This window comes from Cimex lectularius, unplaced genomic scaffold (assembly GCF_000648675.2).
Source record: "Cimex lectularius strain Harlan isolate CLEC.00 unplaced genomic scaffold, Clec_2.1 scaffold40, whole genome shotgun sequence".
Taxonomy (NCBI): Eukaryota; Metazoa; Arthropoda; class Insecta; order Hemiptera; family Cimicidae; genus Cimex; species Cimex lectularius.
Window position 1 is genome coordinate 1,330,930 of NW_019392652.1, and position 14,468 is coordinate 1,345,397.

Consider the following 14,468-nt stretch of genomic DNA (forward strand, 5'->3'; position numbering starts at 1 on the left):
TTGTTTCTCTATCTCGCTCTTTCTTCCCTCATCTCTTTTTCACCTCAAGTTTTTTCGTTATAAATTTCATACAAATAAAATTAGAAACGGAAGTTTTCTTTAGCCAGATTTGTCTGTCGAAATACTAAAACGTCTGCTGGTTAATCTATTAACAAAATTTAAAATTCTGTCAAATGTTAAGGTTAATGTTAAGTACAGTCTAATCAAGTTTAAATTTATAGTTCGGTAATATTTTATTATCTTGTTTTTCAAAGTAAGAAACTTACAATTCGTCGTATTACTCTCTCTTCCATTTTAAGAATCCTCTCTCACTCTCACTCTCTCTCTCTTTCTCTTTCTCTCGTTGATTGTAAGAAAGGTCAATATGACCTAAATCTGCGAGTATTATAAATAAAGCGTTTGAAATCAATTCAATTCTCACTCTCTCATTTTCTCTTTCTCCTTCCCCCCCTCTCTCACTCTCTCTCTCTCTCTCTCTCTCTCTCTCTCTCTCTCTCTCTCTCTCTCTCTCTCTCTCTCTCTCTCTCTCTCTCCAGCTATCTATCTATCTATCTATCTATCTATCTATTTATCTTCTATGTTTCTATCATATAGCTTTCTATCTATGTATCTACCTTTTTCTTGCTCTCCCTCCCCTTATATCTCTCACTTTCTATCTATTTCTCACTCTCGCCTATTCATACATTCTATCTATCTATCTGTCTTCTATTCTATCTAACCCACACAAACGTTCGTACGTTATCTTTATCTCAATAGTGATTTATTGATTATAGTACAAACATTTAATTTGTATATATCGTAAAGCAACTCATTCAGCCTGTTGTTGGTAGATTTTTGATATGGCTTATAGAAAAAAGCACGATTCAGTTTTACCGGCCAGCTGTTAGAGACCAGAAAAAAAGAGAAATTTCGACCGGTTCTCTTTGGCCGGGAGAACTTGGCCGAGAGGCCGAACTGGCAAAAGGTCGTCTAGACTGCTTGCGAATATAGAAATAAAGGCGAATACCTTCTATAAAGAGCGGGACGTCGCGTCGTTCTACTATCGTGTGAAGCCCAAACTACATCAAAAGAGCGAACAACCATTTCGGAGGGTTATATTATAAAGATCAGCCTATGCCAAAATATGCGGTTGTAAAGATCGATGGGACAGGTGCATTCAACATCTCCCATCACGGTTCACATTAAATATTAGACCAGTTAAGAACCACCATCTCTACTAATAGCGTCTGCCAACCTTCATCATTATTAATATACTTCCTGTATTTTTTTTCTTAAAGCGATCGTGTGAGATCATACATAAAAGTCAAAATTTTCCTTTTTTTATACGATTCTACGGTATTTATTCCAATAAATATCTGTAATCACATCTAAAATCTAAAATACGTTGGTTTTCAAATATATATATATAGGTGTTTTTAATGATTTTTTAACATGTTGAGGTTCATTCTCAGATCCTTCTGGTCTTCCTTTTCAAGCCGATTTTTTTTTGTCAGACGCATTTCGCCATCTTCAGTGGTTGGTCTGTGAATTATTTTGTCAAGTGTGTCCTTTTCTTTTCATTTATAAATATGAAGAGGTAAAGGGTGAAATCTGACAGCCACAGGAACCAGTTTTTGGAAACAAACTCGACGTTATGTTATTAATCTTCAAAAGACTGCAAATGTAAAAAATGACACTGCATTCAATAATTCCAAACATTCAAAATCCAATAGAATCAGTACTAACGGCAGAAAAAAAATATTTTACCCACTAAACATAGTTATGTTTTTATAGAGTTAAAATAGCAGTGTTGAAAAACGTACATATATTGTTGAACAAAAACACAATTAAGACGATTATTATTGTTATAAAGACAGGAGATCTAAATGATCCAGCCCATTCCACGATATTATAAACAAGAAGGAATAAAAGTTTTAAAAAGTTACAGTACTTATAGAAACTTAAAAAGACACTAAAAAAGTATAATTTCTTGCAAGCCTATCAGCTTAATATACACCTCTCACCCAAAAATACAATATTAATATAATATAGACAAATAAAAGATACCAAGGTTTGACATACCAACCAAAAGTACAAATCAAGCAAATGTACCTACAGTATTCTCCAGATAATATATTGAAAAAGTGAAAAGTTATGACTATCTACTTGCAGATATTGTGGGACGATTGATTGAGAACTGACAGTAAAAGTTTTTAGCGATTCTATCTGGGAAGCATGTCATTTTTGGACCTTAAGGTACATTAATAGATGACCCAGAGCCAGCCAGGCTCTACTATCTGACTTGACAACATCTGTTCTGGCTCATGAATCATTACATAAAACTTGTCAAAGTTGCACGTGGACTATAAAGGCTTTTCACTTTCTTTAATTCGATGAAATGGAAAATAGTTGAAACTTTACAATCGGATGAAACCTTTTAACTTAATTTAAATTTGTCAAAATTAATTTCTCATGGAATAATATTTTCTACTTATTTGTTTTCAGATGCCAGAAGCTGTGTAACATGCGACAAAGTACTCGAGGAGCTAGAAAAAATAGACGATGATACAGACTCTTTTGGTGTAGACTTTGTTAAAATCAATGATAAACGACTTGCGAAACAATATGGTATCAAAACATTCCCAGCACTTACATACTTTAGAGAGAAAGAACCTATTATATATGAAGGTAATATATTTTGTTTTAATTTGTGTGATATTTATTATTAATTTTATTTTATGTTTTAAGGAACCTTTATTTTTAGATATATTTAAAGCATTTGAATATTTAATGGGCAATGTAATTTATTAATAATTGTTTTTAGATATGATTTTAAATAATTGTTTTTATAAAGTTTATATCGGATTCTTTCATGAATAATCCATTCCCCAGTACTCCTGCCTATGGGGATTTTATGTTTCCAAAAATTATTACAGGAATTTCTCAGGCTTGTAATACCCAGTTGTGATCTTTTGCAGGAGATCTTATGGACGAAGAAAATGTCCTTGATTTCCTTACTAGTTTGGAAGCAATGGATTTACCCGACAGGATAGAAGATGTCAATTCAAAAATTTTGGATAAAATAGTTGAAGACACAGAGTTTGTAGCCGTTCTATTTTGTAAGGAATTTTTCCGTATATACACCATGAAAGATTATTTACTTGAAATTATGACCAATTTTTAAACAGAACAAAACATTCAAGACCTTTAATCACTATTGAACAACTTAAAATAATATATATAATAAAATAAAAGTGTTAATTTTCAAGCTTTTGGTGTTTGCAAGCAAGTACTTCCGTGCATAATTAAATGTTATAATCCTAACTAGTCAATGTGATGTTTTTTAATATTTTCTTTTATGTTCCAATAATTTGTAATATTACTAAAGAAATGCATTCAATATCATTTGATATTAATTTACTTCAAAAATTATAAACCCACAAAATATTATTGGAAGATTAATAACTATAAATGACTATTTAAAGTGTTGCATGTTGTCTAATACAATTGAAATAAATTTATGAAGTGGACACAAGCTTGTAACCAAAATGCCATTTTTGTTATTGACAATATTTGGTGACAAAAAACGTGTATGTTAAAAAGGTGTATGTTAACAGAATGATATTGTGTAATTTATTTTATAAAAATCTTAATTTATGTTTTTACATATTTTGATTCTAAATGTTTTTTGATACATGGAATTGGACTTGATTTAGGCCCGGACCAAAGCAAATGCTCGGCTGCAAATTCTAGTAAGTAAAAATGGACAAGGAATCTTCCAATTATGTAGAAGGCACTTGCTGAGTAACTTCCTTGTATTGAATTTTCTTTAATATCCTCTAGTTAATTAAAACATTTGAATGTAATTTCAGTTTATAGCAGTCTTTCCCTTATGCACCCAGGCTGAAAGGAGCATGTCATTTCAAAGCCACTGTACTTTTAAATTAATACAAAAAGTACTAATCCAAATAATTATCTAAATAATATACTATGCTAATATTTTTTACACATTGTAATAAATACAACCTAATGAACTAAACCAAGACAGAACTATTTTTTCTTATGATAGCCTCTATTTTATTGTTTTATTTTCTTTTTTTTTATTATTTGGTAGACTAAAAATTTGGTACTAATTTGAATTATAGCTAGGAAAGGCAGCAATAGTAAACATCTTTAGTAATAATCTAATGTTAATTTTCAGAAAAATCTAAGTAGAATCTAAACATTTTATATTTTCTTAGTAGTTTAGTGTAATGTAACAGTTTTTCTCATACAAAAAAAATAATGTAATTTTTATACTATTTAAAAGACTAATGTATTGTAAGAATCAAAACTTGTTTTATTACACAGTTTCACATTTCTTTGATCAGAATCATTCTGGAGCTATTTTTTTTTCTCATTTTAACATGATTTAATATTGGTTTGTTATGTAGTAGCTTAAATCCATTATTTTACTTCATTCTCTATATGAAGTTAATTAATACTGTCTACCAAAATCCAATTGAAAATATCATTTTGTCATGCTTTATAGTTAATTCTGACTATTATTTCAGACAAACCACAATGCAAAAAATGTGCGAAGGCGCTTCAGGAATTAGAGAATATTGACGATGAAGCTGATCAGTTAGGGATTGGTTTTGTCAAAATATCAGACGAAGCATTGGCAGATGAATACAATCTCGGAGAACTACCAAAATTAGTATACTACCGGCACCAAATACCTATCATTTACGAAAGTAATTTTTTTTAACTCTTCAAGAAGAAGAGGAAAAAACTGGTTCTAAGTATAAGTTTTACAGACGAACTAACACGCGAGGAGGATGTCCTGGAATGGCTTGTTCAAAACAAGTCAACTGGTGACGAGGATGATGTTATAGAAGATGTAACCGCAAAAACACTTGGCACCTTAATTGGTTCCATCGACAACTTGGTCGTCCTCTTCTGTAAGTAGCTTTTTTGATAATAAACTTTTAAAACAATAGTTTTAAAGAGCGAATTCTTAATAAAGAAAAAAGTACAGTATTGAGAATGATGAATAAAAATGTAATGTATATTGTTTTGTTATTTCAATTGTGTGTAAACTTTTAATACAGCATTTTATTTCTTGTAAGTAAATCTCAATGGTTTTGACTATAAAATGAATTTTACCATCTTCAGAAATTATTCTGTGTTTTCTTTTGCAAGCTGTCCTCTTATATATGTGTCAGACAAAACAAAGATGATGCCAACACACCAATTTACTTTAAACAAACATTAAAAGATAGGACTTACTTGACAAAATAACCCACAAATGAGATGAAGTTTGCGAAATTCCGGAATAATGCTTCTAACTAGTTATAAAAATGAATTATTAAGGCAAATGTAAAAATTCAAAAGGTATTCATGTCCTTGTTTTAGTCGGCTGTTGGATAATTGATTGCTAATTTTAAACTTATGTTGAGGTGAGCGGCCCCAGAAGAAAAGTCCAAATGCTTCGTTCAAAACATTTATTGACGTTTCGGACGTCTCACGTCCTTCATCAGGTTCATAATCATTGTTTTTTGTGTCAGTAACACCCTTTCTGGCGTCCCAGACCAACAGCCAACCCAACGACTATGATGGTACTTTTTACAAGAATCAAATCTTTTTACACTTTTCCTTGATATTAATGCTGTTGGTCTGGGGGCGCCAGAAAGGGTGTTACTGACACAAAAAACAATGATTATGTACCTGATGAAGAGCGTGAGACGTCCGAAACATTGTCAATAAATGTTTTGAACGAAGCATTTGGACGTTTCTTCTGGGGCCGCCCACCTCAACATAAGTTTAAAATTAGAAATTCAAAAGGACTTGAATAAATATTAAATTCAAAAATTTTATAAATCTATCCAACTAAACTTACCCTTTTTTATATTTATTTTTGTTATACTTTGTTTTGTCCCAATCAATTTTCAGATTATATTTCAGTATATTTCAGAATTTTCAAAATTTTCAGACGATAACGATGACGAGGAGTCAGTGACAGTTCTTGGCGAGCTAGAAAAAATAGATGATGATTGTGACAAACATGGAATACAGTTTGTTAAAATTGACGACCCCAGTGCAGCACAGGAATATGGAATTGACGATTTACCTGCAATTGTTTATTTTGAGAAACAACTACCCAATGTCTATGATGGTAATTTTACAAAAATCAAATCTTTTACACTTTGCCTTGATATTAATTTTTGCAGGGGACGTTGAAAATGAGGATGAAATTCTCGAGTGGCTTATAGCTCAACTAGAAAGAGATGAAATTGAGGATGTCACTGATGAGATGCTTGACAAATTGATTAAAGATGGCAAAACTTTGGCAGTTCTTTTCTGTGAGTCATTTCCATTTATAACTATTGACAAAATTTATTGTTTTTTGTTTGTTTTGTTTTGAATAAAAATTTAGATGACAATAATGACCGTAAATCACAAAAAGTATTAAATGAACTGGAGAATATTGATGACGAATGTGATGCCTTAGGAATTGTATTTGTAAAACTAGACAATGTAGAAGAGGCAAAAGAATACGGTATTGAAAAAATTCCAGCTCTCATGTATTTTGAGAAAGGAATACCTATGCTTTATGAAGGTAAGATGCAAAAAGAACTCTACAATTTTGAAATATTAAAAGCTTCAAATTTAATTAAAATTTAAATATTTAATAGGTCAACTTGAAGACGAGGAAAAGGTTCTTGCTTGGCTAGACAAGCAACAGAAGAGTGATGAAATTGAAGATATCACTGATGAAATGTTGGACATGATTATTGAAAAAATGCCCCATGTTGCTGTCTTGTTTTGTAGGTGCTCCATTTGTTTTCTAGCTTGACAAATCATTCAGTAAAATTCCACTAAACCAACAAATTTCATTTTTAGACGACAAAGACCAAAAAAAAAGTCAGAAGGTATTACAAGAGTTAGAAAATATTGACGACGAGTGTGATCAAAACAATATAGCATTTGTCAAAATTGACAATGATAATGAAGCCAAGGAATACGGCATTGATAATTTGCCGACATTAGTCTTTTTTGAAAAACGCATTCCACATATCTATGAAGGTACCAAGCTTTAATTTGTTTGCCTCATTCCATGTTTTTATTCTAGTCAATAAAATTTGGAATAATTTTGTTTCTAGGTGATTTGTTGAAAGAGGATGATCTCCTCAGTTGGCTTGTACACCAGAAGAGACATAGTGAAATTCCTGAAGTAACAGATGAAATTGTAGAAAAACTAATTGAAAGTGAACCATACCTTGCTGTGATTTTCTGTAAGTAATCAGCGTTGATACCAGTTACAGCATTAACATCAAAATAACTGCAATCTAGATGACAAAGATGACAGTCAGGATATCCGTGTGCTAAATGAATTAGAGAACATCGATGATGAACTAGAAAAAGAAGGCATTGTAATAGTGCGTATGGATAATGATGCTGAAGCTAAAGAATATGGTATCGACCACTTGCCCACTCTCGTGTACTTTGAAAACAAAATTCCTGCACTATATGAAGGTAATTTATAATCAAGTAATGATATGAAAAGCTTCTAAATGTCAAACCATTTTAGGAGATTTAATGAATGAAGAAGAAGTGTTGAAATGGCTTGTCGAACAAAAAGAATCAGCAACCATTGAAGAAGTCACAGATGAAATTTTAAAAGAGCTTATAAATGAGCATGAATATGTAGTTGTTTATTTCAGTAAGTGACAATTTAAAAAAGATTATAAATGAAAACAAAATATTAATTATTAATAATTATAGGTGGTCGCTGTGAAGAAGGAGAATCATGTGACAACATCCTCGAAGAACTAGAAAATATCGATGATGAGCTTGATGAATCAGGCATGGTTTTCGTTACTACTGAAGACACTGCATTAGCTAAAAAGCATGGCATAAAAACATTCCCTTCACTATTCCTTTTTAGAAATAAAGAGCCAATACAATACAAAGGTATGTCAGTTATACAATTAAAGACAATCTTTGTCAATCGAAAAAATCAATTATTTTCTTTCAGGGGATATCGAGGATGAAGATGAAGTACTATCATGGCTGACAGATGAAGACACATTAGAAATTCCAGGCCGCATTGAAGAAGTTAATTCAAAAATGTTGGAAAAAATATTAAATGAAAATGAACATGTAGTAGTATTTTTTTGTAAGTTAAAAATACTATTTAATCTAAATATACTGAAAACATAAGTTGTTGTATTTGACAGACCAAGAAGGAGATAAGAAAAGTCAGAAAATCATAGCTGAGCTTGAAAACATTGATGATGAATGTGAAGAAAAAGACATCTCATTTGTTAAGACCTCTGATGAAGGAATTGATAAAGAATATGATCTCCCCACTTTGCCAAGCCTTGTATTTTACAGAAACAAATTCAGAAAAATTTACACAGGTAGCTCACATTTTAAATGTTGCATTGACAAAGGCAAATAACAATTCTGAATTTTAGGTGATTTGATGCAAGAGGAAGATATCTTAGAATGGGTTTTAGAACTACACGAATCAGAACCGGATGTCATAGAAATGGTTGATAGAAAAACACTTCAGGTGTTGATCAGGGATGTTGAGCATCTAGCCGTCTTTTTTTGTAAATAACACAATCCTTTATGGATAAAGTAGAACAATTGTCCTAATTATTCATTATTTATGTTAGACAGTAATAACTGTCCATCTTGTGCAACAATCCTTGAGGAGTTAGAAACAATTGATGATGACACAGACAAACATGGAATCCAATTTGTCAAGTCCAATGATGCTAAATTAGCCTCTGAAATTGGTATTTTCAGTTTTCCAGCTCTTGTCTATTATGAAACGGGGGTACCTATAATGTACGATGGTAAGATTTGTTTGCTTCGCTTTACTAAAAGCTTCTCTCCTATGCTTTCAATTTTTTATCTTCAGGCTGTTGATTTCCTATAATCAATTTTTATTTATTGCAATGGCCATGTTATAGGTAATCTTAAAAATGAGGAGAAGGTACTGGACTGGCTAGTTGAACAAAAAAGTAAGACATTCCTTTAATGCATTATAAATCACACATTTTTAAACAAACTTTTAATTTAACCTTGAATATGTTCTTTGTTGACTCAAATAATATGTCATTACAAATGTCTTTATTTATCTGCCTTTATATGAACCCAGTCTTTCTTATTCGAGTTAAACTGAAGAGTTGTTCTTAAATTTTGTAAAGCGGAAAATTCCAAATTTACAGTAAAGCTCAGTATTCAATTAGTACTTATAAAAAAACAAAAATCTATGACACGAAAGTTCACGGACACTTTTTAAGGTCATTGTTGTATGTATAAATAATAATTATTTAGGTAATGATGATGATGATGATGACGATGACGACAACGATGATGAGGATGAGGATGAGGATGAAGATGATGAAGACGATGATGATGATGACGATGATGATGATGATAGTAATGATGTAGTTAAAATATCTTCAGGTAGAATAACACATATAGTTAGTGACTAGTGATTTCAAATTGTAAAAGTTGTCAAAACTAGCAAATTTTTTTTTCGATACACTCATACTTTATTAATTATGTACTCGTTTTAGACATCCCTTTTATAATGACAATCACAAAAATAAGATTCCGATGAAGTTAAAACAATTATCTTATTGTCTCTTTTCACAAAAATTTTTTCTCTATTATGATTAATAAATAACAAAGAAAAATCAAACAATATATCATGATAAGAAATTTTGCACTTGTTTTGCCAACTCAAGAGATATGACTGTTCATTGTTTTCTTCTCAACAGGACTGAGTTGAATACATATTTGCTTTCTTTTTGTAGTAAAGCCATGCACTTTTTTTAAAATTAGATTTGTAAGCACTTATTTTTTGTACTAATCCATTCTTTGAAAAATGAAATATGTTCTCGATTGTGAGTTGTTGAATATTTGATAGTAGTTCAATCATCCCCAATCGTTCAAGTTCACTTGCCATAACTTTTGGGTTACTTATGAAAGAATATGTGAAGTCAAACAATCAGAGATGGTCAAACTGCAAAGAAATTTAAGGAGAATATTATAATAAAACACAGGGGCAATGGTGGTTTAAGCATTGACACGCCGTTCATCACTGTAAGGTAAAGGTCCGGGGTTCGAATCCAGCGGCCCTGCAATCAAACCCAACATACTTACAAATGAGCTTTTTTTTCAAAAACACCGGCACCCCGAGGGTGATAGGACCTTTTTATTTTATGTTCTCTTTTCTTCACAATTTCAATTAATTTTTGCCAAAATAAAGTGAGCTTAAGAACGCAAAAATATCGTTTACATATACATATATATTCTTTTTGTTTGTGTTCACATTCATACTGTATTTGTCACTATTACAATAATAACAGTTCAAAAGAAGTTCAATGTGTGTAAAACAAAACAATTTTGATAATTGATATTTGTCCTGGGCAAAAAAAAAATTTTTTTCGTGTATTTTAGTTATTTATTTAAAAAATAGTGTGGATTCTGTGATACATTAGAACAGTAGAAAGTTTGTAAACTAGGAAAAGAACTGGGTTTATGGAGCATAAGTGTTCACAGCTACAGCATAATTAATGTTACATAACATGTTTTATTAAAAAACAAAACATTGTAGTGGTTTTGAAAAAACTGAATGTAATTTGAATTTTTTTTATCATATTGATGTCCATTTATTTAATGTGAAAGCTTTAAACTAACAAAATAAAAAAATAGCTTGATTTAAGCATGAAAAGTTAAACTTGTCTAACTGTACAGTCAAATCGTCTGCAGCAAAAAATTCCATTTTTTTTTATCATTTTACTTACATGTCAAATCTCAAAGTCAATAAGTATATTTTTTAAAATAAATTTTAACAATCAGTAGTTTTTGCCTTAATTCATTTTCAAAGTAATAAATTTAAGAAAATATTGTTAGCATGCAAGGAATAAAATTTTTGACTTTAAAGTTTAAATTTTTACCTGTTTTACCTCATTATAATATAATTACTCATTAATGTGTAAATACTCCTTATTAAAACATTTTAAGAATATATTTAAAAAGCAGTGCAGTACCAATTAAACTTTTATTATACTTCTTGGTGATAATTTTGCTTACACTGAATATTTTGCTGCAGGCGATGGCTGCTTCATGATTGGGATAGGTGGTAAACAAGTTCCACCCAAATCATCCTACGACTCCTTCAAGTGCTGCCCGATCAAAGTGAAGAAACAGACCAAAGTTGCAAAAGTTGTGACACCACCTCCACGCTCACCCGCTAAAAACACACCACCTCCTAAAAAACTGACAGGAAAACCACCAGCGGAAAAGGCAGTAAAAGTCCAGGAAAAACAAGGAAAAGGGAAAAAAGGTCTTTTTGGCACTGGAAAATATATTTGGTGGTGGTGACCAAATTCTTACATTTTGAAGTTAAATGAAATTCGACACAAGACTAGTTGAGCTGTTGTGTCATTATGGTTTTGTGCTGGATTTCATGGAATTTGGTACCCCAGAAAAGGAAAACGGACAAAGGAACTTCAATGTTAACGGCTAACACTATTTAAGGAGGAAAATTTAAATCACAAGAGCAAGCTGTATGCAATTTGTAAATTTTGGAAAAAGTTGATCTCAAATTAAATCTGTTCATTGTATCAAACACTCTGTTAAATCTTTACATTGTTTTCTTCTTCTCTTAACTTTGTAGTGTACTTGTATTCCTCCTATTTATCACTGTTTATTTATTTTAAAATAAAACATTCTGAATGAAAATAATTGCTTTAAAATACAATTTCATATTACAATCACTATTGTTATTATTTGGCTAATTAAAAATACAAATCAAATAAAACAAGACAACTCGAAATACAAAACGAAAACACAAATTTCCATCAAAACAAGACTGTTACTATAAAATTAATTTTTAGTACAATTATTATTATTTAATTTATTTTTCATTAATGATTAATTGCTACATAATCAATTATTGTAATTAATACAAAAAGTAGTCCCATTTTACTATTGCAAAATTTACAATGTATAAAGAAGTTGAATAGCATTTCCAAAGTGTAAGTTGTGAGTTGTTTTTCAGCAAACAGTTGGTATTTAACACGAATCCTAACAATTAATTAATTTACAATCAAATCAGAAATATCCATTTTATTTTCTAGGGTTCCTCTAATAATGTGTTCATGATTTTAAATAATTACTAATAAAATAAATACTGAAATTCAACTACCCTTTGATCATTTGCTCTTCCTACATTAAATGTCTATTATGTGATAAAATTGTTTTAAATTATTAAAGTTATCTAGATTTGTATTTATGACATGACTGGTGAATAGGTTGTTACTTATTTTAATTAAGATTGGCTTATATCATTTAGACAAAATCTTAGTTTATTCTGTTGCTACTATTTTTTGGTTGTTTTATTTATTATACTGCTACACACTCAGTGATGAATTCATAATATTTATTAAGTTCTACACACCGTAAGGGTAGTTTTATTTTGCAGTGACAAAAAACATATACAGGGTTCATTTTAATTAATAATAGTTTTGTGTTCGCTTATTGTTATTTATTTCTCAATTGTTACATAATACATGCATACTTTTTGTTAACTGTCTCATTTTTATTGGCTAGTCAATCCAGTCCTTCTTCACTTAAATGTCTCACAAAAACAGCTATTAGAAGAAATAAATTGAAGAGTAAGCTTCTTCTTTTTTTCTTTTCTTTCTTTTTTTTTTATTTTCTAAAATATAGGAGATTTGTCGGATGAAAGAAAAGTCCTTGATTGGATGGTACAACAGAAAAATGATGAAAGTATCGATGATATAGATAGAGAGAAACTTTTCAAATTGATTGAAACCAAATTCTTTTTAGCAGTTGTATTTTGTGAGTAAAACTTCAAAATTCTATATTCAAAATAACTATGTTGGTTGTTTTTGCTAAAGAATCAATTTGTTCATGTCTGTTCAGATGATGAAGAGGACCCAGATTACCTCAGAGTTTTACGGCATATAGAATTGATTGATGATGAAGCTGCAGAGTACGGAATCAAAATTGTCAAATGCAATGATAAATTAATGGCTAAGAAATATGGGTATAGAAAACCTCCTGGTATAACATACTTTCGAAAAGGAAAATATATTAATTATGACGGCAAGTATCCTAAAACCCAGAAAATATTTGGATTTAATAACAATTATTGAAAATAATGACTTTTTAACTTTTGTTAAATACCAACTACCATTTTGTAACATTTAAAAAAAATTATTTAAAATCAAATATTATACAATTAGTAATGATGTTTCTTACAGGGGATATTGATGATGAAGAAGAACTCCTCGATTGGCTGACTGATCCAGCAAATATGGAACTAACTGAACATATTGAAAGAGTGAATAGAAAAATGTTCAATAAGATACGACAAACATCAGATTATGTTGCTGTTTTCTTTTGTAAGGGACTTGTAATATAAGTTAAAAAGTTTGTACTTCAAATCTTCAAGTTACAAACCATCATTTGCTTTAAAACCAAAAAACTTTTTGATGTTTCTCAAGATTTATGATGTAATAATTATTTGTTTGAATTTTTTTAGACAGTGATGATTGTAAGCAGTGTGGAAGAGTACTTACTGAAATTGAACACATAGATGATGATGCTGATGCTGCCGGAATTGATTTTGTTAAAATTAATGATAAAACATTGGCCAAAGAATTAGGAGTGTTTGCATTACCTGCTGTTCTATTTTTCAAGATGGGTTCAAAAGAACCAGTTATTTATGCAGGTAGTTGGAAGTGCTTGAGTTACGCTTTGAAGATTTTATACTATACCCATATATTCAGGTGATCTGTATGAAGAAAATGATATTCTGCAGTGGTTGTTAACACAAAAAGACCCTTCAGGGGATGTAATAGAAGAATTGGAAAGTGATGCTTTGTTGAAAATGATTAAAAATTCTGATTCTTTGGCGGTATACTTTTGTAAGTATCAATATACGTACACTTATGAAAAATCAGGTACATAAAATTTTCACCACAAGTTATTTTTTTTTACTTAAGTAATTATTTCATTATTCATTCAATAGTCATGATTTGATCATTTTCTTTGGACAAATTAAAGTGAGTTGTCTTGTATTGATAGATTTTTCTTGTATTAGTGCTGAAAGTGAACACTTTCGCTTGTTAACATCTAAATAACATGAGCAATTAACAATTTTAAAATAGTAACATTTTATTTTTTAATTGTTTGTTTGAAAACAGTTTTTTTTAAATATAAATATATCAAAAAGGAATGAGAACATTTAAAAAAAAAAATCAAAAATCATTTTTTTTAAATCTTTACCAAGCCTACAATTCTTCCTTGGCCTTGTTGATTTTTTAAGATTTTACTGTCATATCTAGGGAACAAGACTCAGTGTGATCTTTGCAATTCTAAAGCATATCGCAAGAAGATCGTCAAACATGCAGAAGATGAAACAGCAGAAGATAACGAGGGTATTTATAGTA

The 14,468-nt window shown here is 30.3% G+C and overlaps 1 protein-coding gene across 3 annotated transcripts in view; it reads left to right on the top strand.

Moving 5' to 3' along the window:
• LOC106670103 overlaps positions 1 to 14,468 on the top strand; it is a 34,614-nt gene that overhangs the window by 15,838 nt on the left and 4,308 nt on the right. The window contains exons 2-26 of one of the 3 annotated variants that reach the window (XM_014400120.2): positions 2,485 to 2,667; positions 2,958 to 3,098; positions 3,696 to 3,731; positions 4,533 to 4,715; positions 4,779 to 4,922; positions 5,954 to 6,136; positions 6,192 to 6,323; positions 6,398 to 6,580; positions 6,657 to 6,788; positions 6,865 to 7,047; positions 7,125 to 7,256; positions 7,315 to 7,497; positions 7,553 to 7,684; positions 7,747 to 7,935; positions 8,000 to 8,140; positions 8,202 to 8,384; positions 8,442 to 8,579; positions 8,646 to 8,828; positions 8,946 to 8,996; positions 9,313 to 9,444; positions 11,099 to 11,332; positions 13,278 to 13,418; positions 13,559 to 13,747; positions 13,806 to 13,943; positions 14,364 to 14,456. In XM_014400120.2, coding sequence (XP_014255606.1) covers positions 2,485 to 2,667; positions 2,958 to 3,098; positions 3,696 to 3,731; positions 4,533 to 4,715; positions 4,779 to 4,922; positions 5,954 to 6,136; positions 6,192 to 6,323; positions 6,398 to 6,580; positions 6,657 to 6,788; positions 6,865 to 7,047; positions 7,125 to 7,256; positions 7,315 to 7,497; positions 7,553 to 7,684; positions 7,747 to 7,935; positions 8,000 to 8,140; positions 8,202 to 8,384; positions 8,442 to 8,579; positions 8,646 to 8,828; positions 8,946 to 8,996; positions 9,313 to 9,444; positions 11,099 to 11,332; positions 13,278 to 13,418; positions 13,559 to 13,747; positions 13,806 to 13,943; positions 14,364 to 14,456 — 3,759 coding nt within the window. Of the gene's footprint in view, positions 1 to 2,484; positions 2,668 to 2,957; positions 3,099 to 3,695; positions 3,732 to 4,532; positions 4,716 to 4,778; positions 4,923 to 5,953; positions 6,137 to 6,191; positions 6,324 to 6,397; positions 6,581 to 6,656; positions 6,789 to 6,864; positions 7,048 to 7,124; positions 7,257 to 7,314; positions 7,498 to 7,552; positions 7,685 to 7,746; positions 7,936 to 7,999; positions 8,141 to 8,201; positions 8,385 to 8,441; positions 8,580 to 8,645; positions 8,829 to 8,945; positions 8,997 to 9,312; positions 9,445 to 11,098; positions 11,333 to 12,720; positions 12,853 to 12,936; positions 13,120 to 13,277; positions 13,419 to 13,558; positions 13,748 to 13,805; positions 13,944 to 14,363; positions 14,457 to 14,468 lie in introns of all 3 variants that reach the window. The other 2 variants (XM_014400123.2, XM_014400125.2) reach the window with 2 other exon arrangements.